Source organism: Crotalus tigris, unplaced genomic scaffold, assembly GCF_016545835.1.
Source record: "Crotalus tigris isolate CLP2741 ecotype Arizona unplaced genomic scaffold, ASM1654583v1 scf7180000018940.2059657, whole genome shotgun sequence".
In the NCBI taxonomy this organism is placed as follows: domain Eukaryota; kingdom Metazoa; phylum Chordata; class Lepidosauria; order Squamata; family Viperidae; genus Crotalus; species Crotalus tigris.
In genome coordinates, this window is record NW_024097284.1 from 597,875 (window position 1) to 617,216 (window position 19,342).

The window sequence follows — 19,342 nt, forward strand, 5'->3', positions numbered from 1 at the left end:
TCAATGAGGAAACCAGATTCACTTAACAACCAGGTTACTAACTTATCAACTGCAATGATTCACTTAACAACTGTGGCAAGAAAGGTTGTAAAATGGGGCAAACTTCATTTAACAAATATCTAACTTAACAACAAAAAATTGGGCTCAGTTATGGTCATAAGTCGAGGATTACCTGTAGTATAAAGATTTTTTATTCAGTTTTTGACTCCTGGCAATTGCAGTTGTCCCTGCAGGGGTTTTTGGGCAAAATTTCATCTGTGGTTCTCGATCCTAGGGCTGAGAGAGAGTGACTAGCTTCATGCCTAAGGTGGATCTAGAACTTATGGCCTCCTCCACTAAACAGGCTGCTCTCAAAATTATAGTGCTGCAATTTTTCTTAGAATGGATGATTACAGACTGCAAGTACATGGTCATAAGCAGTGTTTAACAAGAGGAGTCCCTATAGATACAGGATACAATCATTCTCTGAGTTGCCTGGACAAATTCCTGCAGTTTTCTTGTCAGGGGTTTCTGTTCAGTTTTGTTCAATTGTTTGCCATCACCTCCTTCCTAGGGCTGAGAGAAAGTGAAGATACTTCTGTCACCCAGCTGACTTTGTGGGACTAGAATTCACAGATCTCCCGCTTTCTAGAACGTTGCCCTAACCACTACACCAAACTGGCGCTCAGTAACTTCTTAGTAGAAATCAGTAACTGCGGGGTCCTTGGTGCCCTCTGAGCTTGCTTGTTTTCTTGCAGATGTTTCATTACCCAAACTGGGTAGCATTGTCAGTGCTGAACAGGCTATATTAATACGAACACAATTTTTATTATTATTTCTTTTCCTGCACGCAGTGATTTCAAACAATAACCCATACTGGTCTCAGTCGGAAAGATCCACTCATCCCCAACGCAAAGATAGTCCAAGTGGTCCTTAATAAGAGGACCACCGATTTCGGGAGGGAGGGAGCTGCGGAGGCTCGCCGATTGGCTACCTGAACGAGCATCTGCAGCGGGACCAAAGGGACAGAGAGCGAGATAAAGCCCTGGAGCGCCTAGCTTTGGAAACTCTCGGTTTTCCTTACCACTAAGCCTGGAGACTTCCCAGAAAAAGGCGCATCCTCCAAGCCCGGGTTTCGCTTCTCTCCGGCGGGGCTCCGCCCTACTCCCACCCATTTAGCCGGCATTAGATCCGGTTCCCGTGCGGCTCCGGCGGCCGATAAGGTTCCGGGTCGGAGGCCTGATAAATGGGCGCCGCCGCTGGTCGCGGGAGGAGCAGTCGCCTTGTTGTGGCTGCCGGAGATGGATCGGCTTAAGTTGGGGCTGTGAGGGCCGGTCAGAAGAAGGGGAGACTGAGGAAAGAGAGCCGCGGACGGGATCGGCACTCCGAAAGGCAGCCTTACGAGCAGCCCTGCCGCTTGCGCGGAACAAAGCGGGGAGAGGAGACGCTCCTGAGCGGCCGCTCCGATTCTCATCTGGCTTCGTTCCCGCACCTCCTGATTCTCCCTCTGTGGAAGCCGGCGGCGGCTGTCTACCTTGTCCTCGGTGCCTGGAAAGCAGGCCGATCGCCCGGGAAAAGCAGCTCGGTAAGCGCTTGTGTGGAGGGGGGGCGACAGGGACACAGGCAGAGGTTGCCCCAGGAGCGCTGAGGGGTGGATGGAAGAAGGTTAGAGGCGCCTAGAGCAGATGGGAAGCGTTGCTGAGGGGAACGGCGTGAGGATGCTCGTTCCGTCTTCCTCCTTCGACCCCAGATACGCCTGGGATTTAAAAACCGCAGTTTGGGTATTCCTTGGTATTCCTTGGTATCTTCCTCCCCATCCCCAGATTCTTTCTCATGCCCCTTCCCTGTAGCTACCGCTAGGAAGGAGACGCTCAAGGCCGGGGGGAAACTGCAAATCTCGGCCCCAGTAGGCAGATTAGCCTCAAGGTTTAATAAAAAAACAACAACACTGTAATACAATGATCCTAGCCGAAACTTCACTGCCTTTCGAGGGCGTTCGGGGGGGCGAGTTGGACGGGTCTGTGGGACTATGGAAGGCCCGTGGAAGGTGGAGACCCAGGCGGGTGGAAGAAAGTCCGATTCAGAAAATGCGGGGCTTAGCTCTTGCCTCAGAGCGGTTTGGCTGAGATTTCCATCAGCAGGGTTGGAAATACCACCACCCCATTCGGACTATTCTTTTAAACAGTAATCCAGAAGAAGGGTAGATTATTTTTCCCCTCTCGGAAAATGCTTTATTTTTCAGTGTAAGTTTAGCAGGTAAAATAAAGATTTCCAATCTATTTTGGCAAATTTTAATGTAGGATGGACAGGTTCTAAATTGATTCTAATTAGCAACGAATTGAAGGATGTGGTCTTTTATATGGAAAGACATGCATCAAATTAGTAGCAGAAAGTTAATTTACTGATTGATAATGGACTACTGTCTGTGCACAGATTTCTTGGAAATTATTATGTAAGGGGCTAGTGTGAAATATTTTCCATAAATTCCCACTTCTTTCTTACAAAATTGGCCAGGTGACAGATTCAATTTATCTGCTAACTTTGACTTTTCTATGCAAACAAAGTCGTTTTCAAAACAGGCAAATCAAATTTCTCTCTGTTACATTATGGAATAGTTCAAGAAAAACTTATTATTTTTCTATTTCATTCTATTTCTATTGACAGAATTCAGATTGTGATTAGAGCTATCCTATTTTTATTATTGATCTTTAAGTATGCCCCCCCATTTATGGAAACAGCTGTTAGACATGAATGTATTTAGTAGCATTATTCTCTACAAACAAAAGTCTGAGGACAGGATCTTAGATTTGAATCACTTAGACATTTTAATAGGATGTTCCTTCATTGTCCATTTTTAAAAGCTGCCTTTAAATTCAGCTAGTATTCAGCTAGATGGTAAATCCAAAATGGACAATGGGAATTTATGGCTAAAGTTGTGGGATTAAATTGAAACTTTTATGTGGTTAAACGAAAGGGACCTTATCTGAAAAGCTTGAAAAAGGAAAATGTTTTAGAAATTTCCAAAAAAATTGAATGGCTGCTAAGCATAATTACATTTAAATTAGGTAGTTTCCAAAGTATGGGAAGTAATTATATTACACATTTATCCAACCAACATATCTTTTATCTAGTTATGAGTGCCACATTTTCAGAAAAAAATTAAACTATAACTGATAAAGAAAAAAGCAATAAAAGTGCAGCAAACTGTAAACTAATCCTTTCTATGAGAGTTGGTATAATATAACATTAAGAAATCACAACTAAAGCAATAAAGCACTTTTCTTTCATACAAAAGAAGGCTGAGACTTATTCCCTATTACCATATAGCGGAGGCTATTGAAGTTTCAGTAAGGGATTGATTGTTAGGAAAAAATTCCTTAATGATAGATATAATTAAGCATATACCTACTATGGGGTTGCGGGGAATTGGATACCACTTGGTAACTGAACAACAACATATTATGTACATCCATATTCACCAATGGAAGTGCTGGAGATGTTGGTGATTATTGCAATTGCACGCACAGGTTAATTCCATAAAATTCTATAATTTTATTTCAAACTATCTCAAGCCTAGGCTGATTTATTTGGTTTTGATTTTGAGTTACGTTTTATTACCCTGTTTTTCTGTCTTTTAATATTCTATAGCATGCATTATCTTTAGGGACTGAAATGGGCAAAAATAAATAAAATCTGTTGGGAACCATTTTAGTATGGATCTCTGAGCTTAATGAGGTTGGACTCAGAAGCTCAAATAGCCTTTCCAACTCTTTAAATCTTATTATAATTTCATAAAAAATTCTGAACCACCAGGTAGTTTTGTCTCTAATACTTTTTTTAAAAGGTAAGAAAAGAGGAAAAATTTAAAAATCAAGGAAGGAAAACAATAGCTAAATCAGATAATTAAATCAGATACATATATAAAACTTACATGAATATATTTTTATATATCATATATTATCTAAAATTTGTGATTTCACATTTACACAGATTTAATTGCATGTATGTTTGTGTGTGTGTGTATAAACAATTTATATTTCTTTTGTAATTTTTAAAATTTATAAATACATTGTTGCTTTTTAATGAAGAATGTGCAAAAGAAGAGGATCTTTTCAAAAGATCACTGCTTTTCAGTTTCAGCATATTGGCTTGGATAATTGAAAATTAAGCACTTTGTTTTACTTAAGATATTTTTAAAAAAATAAATATGAATACTTTCTGTGTTTTGTAATTATTTAGTATTTCCTCAAAATACTATTTCAAAGCATCAACAATAAAAGCTATAAACAAATGTCTTTCTGTTAGTGTTTAAGAGATTTTAATAGTTAAAAGTGGCTGCTTTTGCTTCGTTCTACTGGGATAGATTATTAATAAACGCAGAAGATCAGAACTGTCCTTTTAATTGAGTCTTCTTTTAAAGAAGTGAATCATATGACATAGCAGTCTCATAAACAGAATGCACTGTTTAACATAGAAGATGTAACACACAATTCTTCTTATCCAAAGCATATGCTAATACTGTAATACTTAGCTATATTGTTGAATAATCTAATACAGAGAAAATGAAAAACTTCCTTTTTCTATGATAATAAACATGGTGAACTTTGAACTTTATCTATTTCATGCTAATCAATCTGGAAAAAATAGAATTGAATACCTGGATAATGGATAAAAATGGAAAAATATGAATCTTCACAGAATACAAACAAGGAAAGATTTTGCCCTCACAGTTGCTGATTTTAATGTTTATTTGTTGTTGATCACCAACATCTTGAAAATATATCAGCATTCAATAGCATGTTATTTTTTTAGCTTTTATTGCTTTTAAAAAAAACTAAGGTCACTTTCCTGCTTTAAAATTATAATATTTATTAAATTCTTCAACTCAAATCATGCAACTTTTCAGAAAGTTTAGAACTACTATTAAAAAGCACAGAAACTAATAAAATTTCTAATAAAATTTGATTTTTTAAACTAATGGTTGATTATTTGGCAGTGAGATGAACAAATGTATTGAAACTGTGATTCTATCTCTTTAAGTTTATTGGAATGCAGTTAAAAGATACCTGCATTCAGGAACCCAATTTTTTAATTATTACAAAATCTAAATTGTTTTCAGATCATCCTCAACTTATAGCCATAATTGGGACCAGAATTCCCATTGTTAACTCATTAAGTGAGTCATGCCCAATTTTGTGATTTTTTTGCCATGGTTATTAAACAAGTCACTGCATTTGTAATGTGAATCATGCAGTTGTTAAGCGAATCTGGCTTCCTCCATTTCAGAAGCTGGCTGAGAAGGTTGCAAAAAGTGATCAGATGGTCCCAGGATGCCATTGTAAATACATGCCAATTGCCAAAATTTTGATCATGTAACTGTGGGGGTCCTGTGACCACTTTTTAAGGACCACTTAAATCCTTGAAGGATCATTTCTTAAGTGACCATTTAAATCATTTTTTCAATGCTATTGTAATTTCAAATGGTTGTTAAATGAATAGTTGTAAGGACTATTGGTATTGAATCTTCAATTTAATAATATAATGCTGACTGAAAATGTGTACTTTCTGATTAAGTGCTCTGAGGGTAATAATTTAAATACGGTATGTCTGCAAAGCTGCATATTTGAAGTTAAAAGTTCTTTTCACCAATAAATGCAATGAAGCATCTATTGATTTATATGATAATTCAAATTATATATCCTGTTTCAGACTTAATAGACATTTAGAGTTAGAATATAAAATGTGCAAAATTTATTTTTGTACATTCCAATGTTTTGGTCAGAACATGAGTTAAGAGTTGCAATTGAAATTCAAAATATACTAGCATTTTCAAATTTGCCAGAATTCTTATTTAGAATGAAAGATACAATTGCTAAGGAAAATTTATTGAAAAAGCAGCTCTGTGATCTCAGCAACCATCCTTTCAGCTGAAAATTATATCATATCAGCAACCATTCTTTAATTATATCATTAAAGTAGGGGAGTTCTACAAATTTGAAATAGATAAATCCAAATTGTATGAAATTATTTTGGACTGAATATTTACAAAAACTTTTTCAGTACTTGCAGTTTTGCTGGATACTTTTGAGTATCATATGGTGAATACAATAATATGCTTTACAAAGGGTTTTTGTTTTCAAAACTAATAAGTGATAATATGAAAATCCCAATTTTCTTAACTAAAAAGATACATATATTTTCCCTATATTTTAGTGATATTTAAAAGTTAAATAACTGCAGAGTATCACTTATGGATAAATTCATAAATTAACTCTGTTAATACTTCCAGATTTGGCATTAAGTTAATAGAGATTGCTTTGTTGTTGGAGGTAAAAAAGCATAGAACACATCTTTCGTGTAATTTTATTACTACATAGATGTTTGTTTCTGTTTCTAAAAGCAATCTGATATAATAAAAATAAACATCTTTAGTACATTATTATTCATTGGCCTCATATTCTACTTTTCCACGAGAAAATATGCTGATCACAATACATATAATACAATTCATATAATACAATGACACTGTAAGGACCCACCCCATTTTGCATCTTAAGAAGACAGAACTCTTGGAATATTTCTTCCAACAGGCATCTTTATTAAGAGAAAATGGTTGCAGGCGTTCTAGACAGGACTTGGGGCCAAGCCCTATGGTTCAAGGTTTTAAGGTGTTCCCAGCAACCCCACCATCCTTCCAGTGTCAATCCCAGGCGTTACATTTCCACCCCCTTTTTCCTCACTGCTGGCAGAAGAGAGATTTCAGAGGGGAGTAGATGAAAGCTGATGACCCCATTGTTATGCTTAGTCCTTTTGGTGGTATCCACATTCAGTCCCTTTTGAAGTTGTACCAAAAGAAGTGAGGGCCATAAAAACCCTTTTTTCACCCTCCTTCCCCTTCATCTTATGACAGAATCCAGAGAGGGCAGAAATGGGGTTTTCCATAGTCGATAACTAGAGATGAAATATAATTGGATTCTGACAGACACAGGTAACTTAAAACAGTAATTTGTTCTGCATATAAATCCAATATACCTGTATTTATATGAAAGTTTTAAACAAAGTTTGTAGTCAATGTAAAATGTTTTGGATTTGAAAAATTCAGAGCAGTTTCAGTGTTTTAAACTCAATACAAAAGATATATTCCAAAGATATTTCCCCCAATAAACTTAGATTTAGCTGTTTTGAGAAACAGCTCAGTATTCTGAGCTCTTCTGAGCATTGCAACTGGATTTTTGTTTTGTTACATGTGATTGTTTCTGGTTGTTGTTTTGTTTTAAACATTTAAAAATTTTCAAGCCTAGCTGGTACAGCAGCATGGATTGCTCAAGTCCTTGTGATAATGGGCTAAACTGGATGGGAAAAAGTGCTGAAGTAAAGCAGCAATTATTTGAGCATAGCGCTAAACACCAGCTATGGATTTACTGCAGAAATAAATTTATTTCAATAGATTGATTAAGTGTTAGTGCTAAATGCAAAAACTATTACTGGTTTTTTATTTTTTGAGCATTATATTTATGTACGCACTTCATCTTTGCTCCTTTGCCTTCCTAAGATTCAGGTTACATTTGAATGCAGACTTTGTAGGCTTATTACTAACCATCCAATCTAGAGAAAAAGGGTCAAGGAAATATTTTTCAATAAAAATTATAAAACTCCTTACAGGAGACCGCAAAAAGTAATTGAATCTATTGTGAAGTACATTTCAAAACAACGGAAATGGATTAAGCATTTCTTCTTCTAAGTAGAAGTTGCGACTTAAGATTTCTTCCTGTCCATTGGAAGAAACCTTTCCTCGTTAGTAATTCATTAACTTGAGCTAATGTAGTCAGTGCATCTTTAATAGATATTTCACTGTAATAACAAAGATATGCCATTGGCAACAATAATATAGCTAATGGGGAATAATATAGAATACTTAGGCATAATAATTTATATTTCAACTCAAGTTTCTTAAGGCTGTTGATATATCTGCTTCCTCTTGGCAGAGTATTCTTGGTTAATATATTCTTTATTAAATGTGTAACTCTTTACTAATTTCATGCCTAAGAAACAAATAACATCCACAATCCATTTGGTGCTGGACCCTAACAAGTTGTCACATATTAGTGATCGAAGAATGATGCTCCTTATCCATTCGGAAAGGAACCTAAGATGGTACCTGCCTCCATAACTTATTTGCTGCTAGCCCCCTCTGCAGCTGTGCTTGTAGAAACTTTTGAACAGTCACTAAACAGGGCAGTTGTTAAGCAAGTACTACCTGTATATATGTAATTTAGGAATGTTCATGAAATGAAAATCATATAACTCAGAACAAAACAGCTTTGAAAACAATTTGATGGCACATAAATCCCAGTTACTGCATGTACGGTAGTTTTCTTGTCAAATGTGGACACAATTTGCCAATTGCTTTTTTTCCAGAAAGTTTTTTTTAGCTCTCTAATTTTGCTTAAGGTCCAGGTGGCCTTTTATCCAATTACTACCTGGGTCTAATCCTGCTTAGCTCCTCAGCATTGACGAAATCAGCTAATTTGGATGAAAAAGCAGAAAGAACATCTTCAGAATAAGGTTAAGGGGATTTTTCACCAGTAGACTGGGAAAAAGTTCATTTTTGTTGTCTCTATTTGCAATTGGATAAGTTAAAATGTTATGATATTTTGTGTACTTCTTAAAAAATATTTGCTTAATGAATAAACTATCTGTTCAGGTTAATTTTTTTTTCTGAAAGGGAAATACTGTACTTAGTGTCATCATTCTTCTTGAGTTCCCAAGTGATGCTGCTTGGCAACAGCAACAACAGCACAAATTGAAGTTAATACTTGGTAAGAGAATGCATCCTGTAGTTGCTAAATAGCTCTCAAATGTTTTTTTCCGCTTTTATAGTCCTATACTAATATAGCTGAATCTTTTTTTGTGATCTGAAGTCAAGTATTTCTAATTGTTTATTTTAATTACCTTATTTCTGTATAGTATTGCTATGCAATGCCAATAAATTGCAGTGAATTCTGGGTTACATTCACAAATATTACATTGTTTTATGTTATTTCGTAGTTCAATATAAAACATTTTTGTTATATAACCAAATTGAAATAATATTCTGAATTTTAGTCAATAATGATTTTGATTATGTGACTTTTAGATTTCCTGTATATGTACTTTTAAAGCAAATGCTATCATAATAGGGTTCAATAGTTATTTATTTCCCTTTTAGTAGAGATAATTGGTGCTATTTTAAACCATAGTCAAGATTTTATCTATTCATTATATTTCAATTTTATTGTGATAAATTCTTGCCAGAGTGTGACTTAGTACTATTTCACATGTTATATTACGGGTTCATAATAACACACTATTTCAAATGACAGTGGTTATTGGGAATAGAAGATACTTTGACCTCTTTTGAATGTGTGTATTTTGCCTTAGTAAGCTAGAATGACTTTCATTGATCTGGGTTTCTTGATGCAGATAAAATAGAAAATTGTTATGAACCTGATAGTTTCTAGTTTAACTACAGTTCATGCCATGGATTTGCAGGCATAGCAAACATTTATTCATATCCTAGTAAGGTGAATTAGGTAATACAAACTGGGTCATTACTTTGATATAGTAAATGGAGTTAATTACTATATTTTGAGATTTTCATAAAAAGAAAATCATAATTTTATACAGTTTTGTGATAGTGTACACTGTTTATGGAATATGGAATTTGTCTAGTCTCTATTGTTAATCTATATTTATCAACTACTCATTCAGTGACTATTCAGATGTATGACTGCAACTGTGATTGGTAGTTATGAGCAGACCTTGTACTTATAGCTGTCACAGTGTCTTGCAGTTCTGTAATCATAATGTTTGACCTTCTCTTCTGGGTTCCAATAAGCAAAACCAATAGGAATTGGAAGCTAGTCATGTGAGGGCTTCAGTTAATGACCCAAACAATCCTCGCTTAACAACAGCAGCCAGAACTGCCAGAAATAAATGCAGCAGTCACAATATTTTTTGACCTATGTCTGTGTTATTTAACAACAGAGTTTGGAGACTCAATTAGCATTGTTAAACAAGGGCTATCTCTAAGGTGGGAATAAGCTCCATCAATCTGCTCTCCTCCCTATTTTTTAAGTAACTTTAGCTATTATCTTAGTGTTTATATTCCATTAAATGCTGAAATGAAGTCTCTCTTATTTTGTTAAATTTTATGTCCTGACAGGAAATATCTTTAAGTAGCATAACCTGATTATATTGCTTCATTGTAATGTAAAAGTGAACCATATATTTATAAGATGTTGATAGAAAGCAATTACTCAATATATTTCTTAATATAATCATAATGATAATGCCAGCAAATTATATTTATTCTTTGATAACTTTTTGTTTTTATACACAGAGTTGCTCTATGAGAGAAATGAGTAATCTATAAATTTGATTGATTGATTAATTAAATCCCGTGTAAAATAATGAAAAGGAATGTTGGGAATATTAGCTTCTCTTTTGGCACAGGACCACAGTTAAGTAATGTCTTCGTCTTCAAACTTTACTTCCTTGCTTTCCAGTCTAACCTGCTTTTGTCTAGTCTCCTGTCAGCTCTTCAGCATGGAACAGGAAGGAGACAGTCTTGATAATGACTGGAACTGTACTTTATTAGCTTAGGCTATAATGACAGAATCCTGAAAGTCAGACCTTGTTTTCTTTTCTCTTATAACTCAAGTATTTAAGGCAGAGTCAGTTTGAATTTCTTTCAAAACTTTTCTTTGACTCCCAGACCTAAAACATGGTTTTGTAATACTGTTTCTCCAAAGTTATCTTTGTAATTCTTTGCCTCTTCAGATTAATTTCTTTCATTTTGTTTGTCTAGTTTTTGTTTTTCTTCAGTTCAGCTATTGTCTTTTGGTGTTAGTTTGCCTTTATGAGCATAGATTAAACAACAAACAATATTATGGAAGAATTCTGGCAGAAATACATAGAAGATGCACTTTAACAACTTTAACTAAACCTTATTGTACCCAAATAACTTCTGTGGCACAAAGCTGCTATGATCATTGCAACCCCATTCTGGCAGAGAAAGTATGGTCACACATCCATGGTCTGCACGTCCTGTTCAGATTTTCTGAATTATCTCTCAATTTTATGATATCATCACAGAATAAAATTATTAGTTGTAGCAACATTCTGGTCTTGTACAATAGTAGGAATCCTTTTCTAAGAACGTTATGTTAAACTTTCTGGGAACAAAAAGGCACAAAACCAATAAAGTACTTTAAAACATTGCAAAGAGCATGTGATGCTTACAAAAGGCTTATCTGTTTACTCAAAGTGTTTGCCATGAAAATTCTTACTTAAGACACAGTGTTTCATCCAAATACACATAATTTTTCTCTATGATAATTCCATAGTAGTGTAAAGCAGGCCTTTTCAATCTTTTCACCCATTGTAGCACTTTTAGGATATGGTAACATCCAAGTACCACCAGTCGCCTAGCAAGGTGTTAAAAACTTGATGACCAAAAAAGGAAAAAAGTGATAAAGTACAGGTAGTCCTCGACTTACAACAGTTTGCTTAGTGACTGTTCAAAGTTACAATAGCCCTGAAAAAAGTGCCCCCCAAGCCACAGCCGAGCAAGACGCCTACCCACCCGGGCACGCTCTTCTTCCTGTCTGAAGTTTTCATTGTTGTGAGCATTTCTGTTGAGGATTGGCAGTGGGGATGGGGTGGGGGTGTTTGGTTTTTATTTCTCCCATCTGCTGGATGGTTGCAGCAGGTTTTGGTCACTTCACATGATCCTGGGACACTGTGACCGTCATAAATATGAATCAGTTGCCAGGAATCTGAATGTAAATCACAAGACCCTGGAGATGCTGCAACATTCCAGCTGATCAGCACTTCTTCTGGGCTCAGCAGAAGCACCAGGATCAGTGCTGCTTTACAGCTGATTGGTGCTTCTTCAGGGCTCAGCAGAAGCACCAGGATCAGAGCCGAACTCCAGCTGAAGCCTGGCGCTGATCCTGGTGCTTCCACTGAGCCCTGACAGCCCAAAGAAGCACCGATCAGCTGGAAAGCAGCACTGATCCTGGCACTTCCGCTGAGCCCTGACAGCCCTGCAGCTCCAGCCATTTCTCGTTCAGGCTTGTGCGGTGCTGTAACCGGGTCAGCTCATTCGCCTCCCCCGCTACCACTTTTCTAGGATGGTCATGTACCACCTAACAGGTGCCAATGTACCACAGGTGGTACCTGTACCACTGGTTGAAAAGCCCTGGTAGAAGTCATTGTAAAACTTAGCATTTCCTAATTCAATTAGCTGAATTAATTAACTGAATTAAACAACATTTTAATTAATTAATTAACTGAATTAAACAACATTTTGCCCAGTACACTCCAATTTTCAATTTCAGTGTCTTTTAATTCTTCAGTAACTATGCTATAATTAGCATATTATCTTGTATTGTTGCAGAATAAATTTGATGGAAGCTTATATTGCTTTTTCCAGTGGTTAGAATTCAAAGTGTGTTTTTGGACATAATATTTTATTATGTTTTTCTAGTAAAGATGTTATAGTTTAACAGAATATATTTTAAAACTGTGTAGAAATAGCTAGAAGAATTCCCTTTTGTCTAGATAAAGTCAATGATGTTTTAGATTATGATTTACTGTAATTATTCAATATAACCAGTTTTGACAAAACCTTATTCAAAATTTTCAGTAGAATTGGAATACTATTTTTTTCTTTCAGACTTAAAAACATGCTACTGACCTTCAGCCCAGGTGATTGAAAAGACACAAAAGAAGCACGCTTATTAATATCAACATGGGAAATACAACTACTAAGTTCCGCAAAGCACTTATCAATGGAGATGAAAATTTGGCCTGCCAAATATATGAGAGCAATCCTCAATTAAAAGAATCTCTGGATCCTAATATTTCTTATGGAGAACCTTACCAACACAATACTCCATTACATTATGCTGCTAGGCATGGGATGAATCGAATATTGGGGTGAGCATTGTATATGTACATTTTCATCTTGCTTTGGTGAGACACACAATAAAATTACATTATTACCAGATGGTTCCTACATGATTTTATTTTTGAAGTGGAAATGTAATTTCATAAAGCATAGACAGTACTGATTAGGATTTCTGCCAGACCCAAATAAATGAAATGAACACAATGAAATGTATCAATAGGATGCATGGAAGCAGGGAAGAGTCTCCTGGCAACATAATATTCTGTTCATTTAAAATGTCAAGTGGAAGGCTATTTCCGTATTTTTCATTTAGCTAACTAGATTTCTATATATGCTTAGATACAAAGCCATAATGTTTTATTTTGTGGCGGATTAGCAATAAGCCAAAGTTTTAGGACATGAAGCACTGTTTGAAAACATAGTTTGCTCTTGGGTTATTGACTGTAGTTGTAGCTTAGTGAGATGGTCAGTGAAATGACTTACTTGACTTCTAGAATTGTGGACAATTCTTGGTTTGTTCTTGTGCCTCATGCAAATATCTATCTTAAATCACAAAAATGCAAGGCAAGATGTCTATAAATCAAAGGTGAAAAATGTGAAATTGGCCAAAGAAGTGGTGATAGCTTTGCTCTTTGCTTTGCTTATCTATATTATTTAATTCTGGCTTTTTATAATTTATTCAACAGTCTATAGCTTGATATAATATGTAAATTTATCATTTAAACATACTAAAATTACAACTTGTTTTATATCTCTAAAGTTCTTCATTTTAAAAGTGGTTGAAAATTATTACTTTTACATTTTTCTGTCCTTGCAGAAGTATTTTGTATAGCCATGATCAAGTGATGCTTTATAGTTTTTCTTATATTTGTGTACATATTTTTCTTCTGATATGCAGTTGTAGCATGTTGGCTGTGTGCTATAATAATATGTGATTGGTTATTCACAACTGTGATTTGTTGGTAAAAGACCAAAGTTCATGTTAAAAATCTGAAAGTATAATTACTGTTTAATTTATTTTTTCTTCTTGTGAATTGTCTCACACATATCAGAACTGTATGTAAAATTCTCCAGTACAGGAGATGGATAATCCACGGATGGGTTTTCTCTGTCTGCCTGCTCTTGAGACCAAGTAGCCAAAGCTTGACACGCCCCCACTTCCTGTGGAGTCCATTCTTAACTTGGTCCCTGCTCGAGAAGACTCATTTTGGCGTGGCTCTCAGCTTATCAGGTTAGACAAGAAATCCATTGATTGATTATACCTTGATAATTGGCTTCCCCTTCCAAAAAAATTGCCACCTATAGGAATTTAACCACAAAATTTTCTGGGGATCAGTCCTGATCTCAAACCTAAAATTAAAAAGGGGATTGGTGGGGAGGGAAACTTCCCCACAGATATCAGCCAGCCCCAGGGCTCTGGGGGGTGGAAAGGGGGGGAAGAAGGCATCAGCAGGAGACTACTTGTTGAACCTTTTCCCCAACCACTAAGTTTTCCTTGGGATCATCCCTGATCCTATATTAAAATTGAAAAAGGGGGTGTGGGGGGGGAAACTCCCCACGGATCCCGGCCAGCCCCAGGACTTTGGAGGTGGAAAAGGGGGGGGGGAAAGGCATCAGCCGAGACCACTTGCTGAGCTTTTCTCCCCAACCTTCCAAGGGATTTTTTCCTCAGATTGGGGGAAAAAATAACAATCTCCAGGTCCGGATTCAAACTTGAATTCGGATCATCGGAGATTCCCTAGCAGCCCAGGGCAACCGCGGGCGCCATTTTAGTTGCCGTTTTCAGGCAACAAAGACAATCCCTGACTGGGATTCCCTTAAAACGTCACCAGCGCGCCAAATTTAAATCCCCGGGCACAAGCAGCTCCTGGGAGGCTGCGGAGCTCCCTCCTGGGATCCGCAAAGCCCGTTTTCAGGGAGAAACGAGCTGCGGCTGCCATCTCTTGCCAGAGGAAGGCAAACCAAGCTTAAGGAAGCTCCACATCATATCTGGAAGCACTGATAGAGGCGGAATAGGAGCGCACAGCCAGCGCTCCACCCCCAATACATACATATAATAATAGGACAAAATATAATAATAATAAAAATAAATAAATAAATTTTAAAAATAATAATAATAATAATAATTAAAAAAAAATTTTTTTTCAGGGCCAACAGGCCTAAAGGCAGAACACACAATATTATCATCATCACCATTATTGTTGTTGTTGTTGTTGTTATTATTATTATTTTATTATTATTGTTGTTCCTATTATTAGTATAATAGTAATAATATTAATAAGAATAAATTCCGCTCTAGGTGACCGCCATTTGATACCTTGTTGTGTATTAAGTCAGGCCTACAGACCCTTTTGAGGTCGCCACTGATATTTTTTGCCTCCCTTTTCCTTTTTCTACTGGTGCACGTTGCCTGGTCACCTAAGGCCTCCGGGCGGAACCCAAAGAGTGGTTCCAAACGTGCCTTCGGTACCTCCCTCAGCTACCGTGACCTTAGCCCAGAGAGAATATTTTTGTTGTGGTCGGGTGATCAGGGGAACAGTCCTGGTACTTGTTCCAATTTCGCTCCCGCCAATACTTGCCTGCCTGAGCGTCTTCTCAGTTTTTCTGGGACTGCTCAAGCGGAATGGAGGGACCCTCGTTGCCTCAATCCATGAGCACGACCCCTCCATCTCCCAATTACGGCTGCAACACACCTTCTGACCAGAAGGCGGCAGGCAAGTGCAAAGCGAAGACAAAACACTCGCTCAAGAGGCCCTCCAAGTTGGCGGAAAAGCAAGCCAGCCGTAGGCACCAGGCCCTGGAGAAGGAGTTCTCCAGAGCGCAGAGGCAGGCCCAATTGGAATTGGTTCAAATAGCGGCCACCGAGATGGAATTACCATTGGGTCCATCCACATCAACCCAGAGCGCGTGGTCCATTCCAGGAACATCGCAACCACTGGATCCGCCATCTACATCAATCCAACAAACAACCACGGCGGCAGGCACAACCACTGAGTCCACCTCTCCACCTGCGGTCACCACACCCAAAGGTAATGACATAGGGGACATCTGGGCAGATGGACGGCTAGAGGCCCTATTAACCAAAGTGGTGGACCGAGCCCTAGCACAGCGCTCCGCCCACCACGACCAGGGGCCCTCCACCTCAACCATGCCACACTCGGAACTCCCCTCAGAGTCCTCAGGCATTCAGGAACCCGTCTCCCCGGCCCAGTCCTCCATGAGTGGTTATTCTTCACCACAAGAGGAGGATCAACCTGGGATCTCTATGTCAGAGGATGAGGAACTTCCCCCTGAGCCCCCCTCAGGGGGATTATTTAATCCCAACCGCTTCCTCACGATACTACGCAAGGCCACAGCCATTGCGGACATGGGGACGGATCAGTTTTCTCAGCCGCAAGCGACACCGGCCACCACATCCAGACCCGTATTCGTAGAAAAGGTGACAACGCAACACCATATACCTTGCCCCGCCATTTTCCTGAAAGGGATCAAGAAGCCATGGGACTCTCCCGCTTCCTTCCCATCAGTGAGTGGTACGGACAAAAAATTATACAGCACTGCCACAGACCTCAATGAGGCCTTAGAAATACCTAAAGTAGATGAAGCCTGGACCCCCTTGGTCTCCCAGACAGCCATGGCTGGGGACCTAGTGGAGGCCCTTAAGGCAGATGACAAAAAGTGGGAACAAGCCTTTCGCAAAACCCACCAGACAGCGGCATGGGCCATCAAAGCAGCCACCTCGGCCTCCTTTTTTGTCCGGGCCACCCTCATCTGGTTGCAACAACTACAAACCATAGTTCCTATGGAGGATATACGAACACACCAGGACCTGGCTAAGATGGTAGCAGCCACGGAATACGCTGCAAACGCAACGCTCCAATCGGCCATTTTTTCATCCAGATCCATAGCATCCAACATAATTGCCAGGAGAATGCTATGGCTAAAACACTGGCAAGCTGACACCAAGGCTAAGTGGCGGCTAGCGACCGCCCCTTACTCAAGCAACGGTCTGTTTGGGGAGGCCTTGGACCCCTATCTTGTAGAGAACAAAGACAAGCGGAAGGTCATGGCACACTTGAACAAAAGGTCAGACAAACGTACCACACCTTACTTTCGTAGGCAGTCCTTTCGCCAACCGACAACCACGCCTATCAGTCAGGCACCCAAGCCATTCACTCCCAGGCAGAACAAACCGTACGGCCGCCCCTACGACAGACCGGGGTTCCAGCTCAGACAACAAAACCAGTCGAGACAACCCTTTCGTGGAACGGGTCGTCCGCACCGGAAGACAAAATGACTCCTACATAGACCCACCCATTGGAGGAAGACTAGCTCACTTCTTCCACCAGTGGGAGCAGACCTCCACGGACAACTGGGTACTACAAACCATCCAGTCCGGGCTGTCCCTGGAGTTCCTGGTCACACCCCCAGACTGACTCATCAACTGCTCGGTCTCCAGGAACCCCACCAAACGCAAACTCATGCAGGAGGCCATCCAACACCTGTTGGACATTCAAGCCATAGAACCGGTCCCAGCGGAATACAGAGGCAGAGGATTTTACTCCATCCTCTTCGTGGTTCCAAAGACTTCAGGAGGATGGAGGGCAATCCTGGACCTAAAAAACCTCAACCGCTACATCACATACAAAAAATTCAAGATGCAATCCCTTCAGTCCATCCTGGGAAGCATCAGAGAAGGAGACTTCCTGGCATCGATAGACCTCACGGAAGCCTACCTTCACATCCCCATCCACCCAAACCACCGCCGGTTCCTACGTTTGTGTTACGGGGGAAAACACTTCCAATACAGAGCTCTCCCCTTCGGTCTATCTTTGGCACCCAGGGTATTTACCAAGATACTAGCAGTGGTAGCCGCCAAACTGAGAAAAATCCCAATACGCGTCCAATGTTACCTAGACGACATACTAATCCAAGCAACATCTCTACAGACAGCTCAGGCGGACGTAAGGACCACCATTCGCGTCCTCCAATTACACGGATTCTCAGTAAACTTTCAGAAGAGCCAGAAAGTTCCCTCGTCCAGGCTGCTGCATCTGGGGGCCACGATAGACACAACCAACTGTATGGTCTATCTCTCCCAAGACCGGGTGGCTGGCATCAGGGAACTGGCTCGCTGGGTTCACAGGCAGTTCAGTTCCGATACTAACACTTTCCCAATTATTGGGCAAGATGGTATCGGCCATAGCCATTGTACCCTGGGCCAGGCTCCACCTACGGGAACTACAGTGGTTTCTGCTCCCTTACCAATGGCAGAACACCAGCGCATCCAACCACCTAGTCAGGGTCACGGCACAAATCCGCAGGGCGCTACGCTGGTGGTGCTCTCGGGCCGTGACCAAGGGGTCACCCTTCAAGGAACCAGTCAGAGTTACCATCACTACAGACGCCAGTCTGTATGGTTGGGGAGCCCATCTGGACTCCCAGTTTGTACAGGGACGTTGGTCCGCCACGGATCTGAGAAACAACATCAACTGGCTAGAACTCAGGGCTATCCACCTAGCCTTGCAACAATTCAAAGACAGAATCAGAGGCCACCACGTTCTAGTCCTAACAGACAACGTAGCAGCCAAGGCGCACATCAATCGGCAGGGGGGGACCAGATCAAAAACCCTGATGACAGAGTCACGACTCCTATTCAGCTGGGTAGAGCCCAATCTGAAGTCACTAAAAGCGGAACACATATCGGGGGTCAACAACCAGCAAGCGGACTTCCTAAGCCGCACCACAGTGGACCCTTCGGAGTGGGGGCTACACCCGAACTTGTTCCTAGACATCTCCCGCAAGTTCGGGTACCCGATCCTCGATCTGTTCGCATCATCAGACAATGCCCAGCTCCCCAGATTTTACTCTCGTTACTTCAACCCGCGAGCAGAGGGGACGGACGCTCTGAGAACTCAGTGGCCTCAGGGTCTGCTTTATGCCTTTCCCCCACTACCACTCATACCGGCGGTCATCCGAAAGCTGATTCAGGAGCGGGCAGAAGTGATCCTAGTAGCACCATATTGGCCACAGAGACCGTGGTTCGCCGACCTGATGAACCTGTCTCAGTCGCCCCCATGGAACATTCCCCCTCATCAAGTGTCCCTACACCAGGGAACCATCAGTCACCCGGAACCCCAATGGTTACAACTGACCGCCTGGCACTTGAGCGCCAGATAATGGCACAGGAACTATTCTCTCCTGGGGCCACTACCATAATTCAAGCTTCACGCCGTCCGGCAACAAACCGCATTTATGACTCCACTTGGAAAAATTTTTGCCTTTGGTGCAGGGAACGGCAGTTTGACTTACACAAACTCTACATCCCTCAGATAGTAGATTACCTCTTGGAGGGACTAGACAGAGGCCTCGCCCCCGCGACCATCTGCAGGCAAGTGGCGGCCTTGT

The 19,342-nt window shown here is 39.9% G+C and overlaps 2 protein-coding genes across 8 annotated transcripts in view; one reads left to right on the forward strand and one right to left on the reverse strand.

Moving 5' to 3' along the window:
• Nucleotides 1–1,142, reverse strand: part of KRIT1 (KRIT1 ankyrin repeat containing) — a 43,282-nt gene extending 42,140 nt beyond the window's left edge. Inside the window, exon 1 of one of the 5 annotated variants that reach the window (XM_039357722.1) lies at nt 1,064–1,142. The gene's annotated coding sequence lies outside the window, so the exon portion shown is untranslated. Of the gene's footprint in view, nt 1–172; nt 555–1,063 lie in introns of those variants that run through there. The other 4 variants (XM_039357717.1, XM_039357718.1, XM_039357721.1 and 1 more) reach the window with 4 other exon arrangements.
• A 55-nt stretch (nt 1,143–1,197) lies between these two features.
• The window catches only part of ANKIB1 (ankyrin repeat and IBR domain containing 1), a 65,556-nt gene continuing 47,411 nt past the window's right edge, over nt 1,198–19,342 (forward strand). For 2 of the 3 annotated variants that reach the window (XM_039357688.1, XM_039357689.1), the window contains exons 1-2: nt 1,199–1,564; nt 12,701–12,963. In XM_039357688.1, the coding sequence (XP_039213622.1) occupies nt 12,776–12,963 (188 nt within the window). In that variant the 5' untranslated portion in view covers nt 1,199–1,564; nt 12,701–12,775. Of the gene's footprint in view, nt 1,565–12,700; nt 12,964–19,342 lie in introns of all 3 variants that reach the window. The other variant, XM_039357690.1, reaches the window with a different exon arrangement.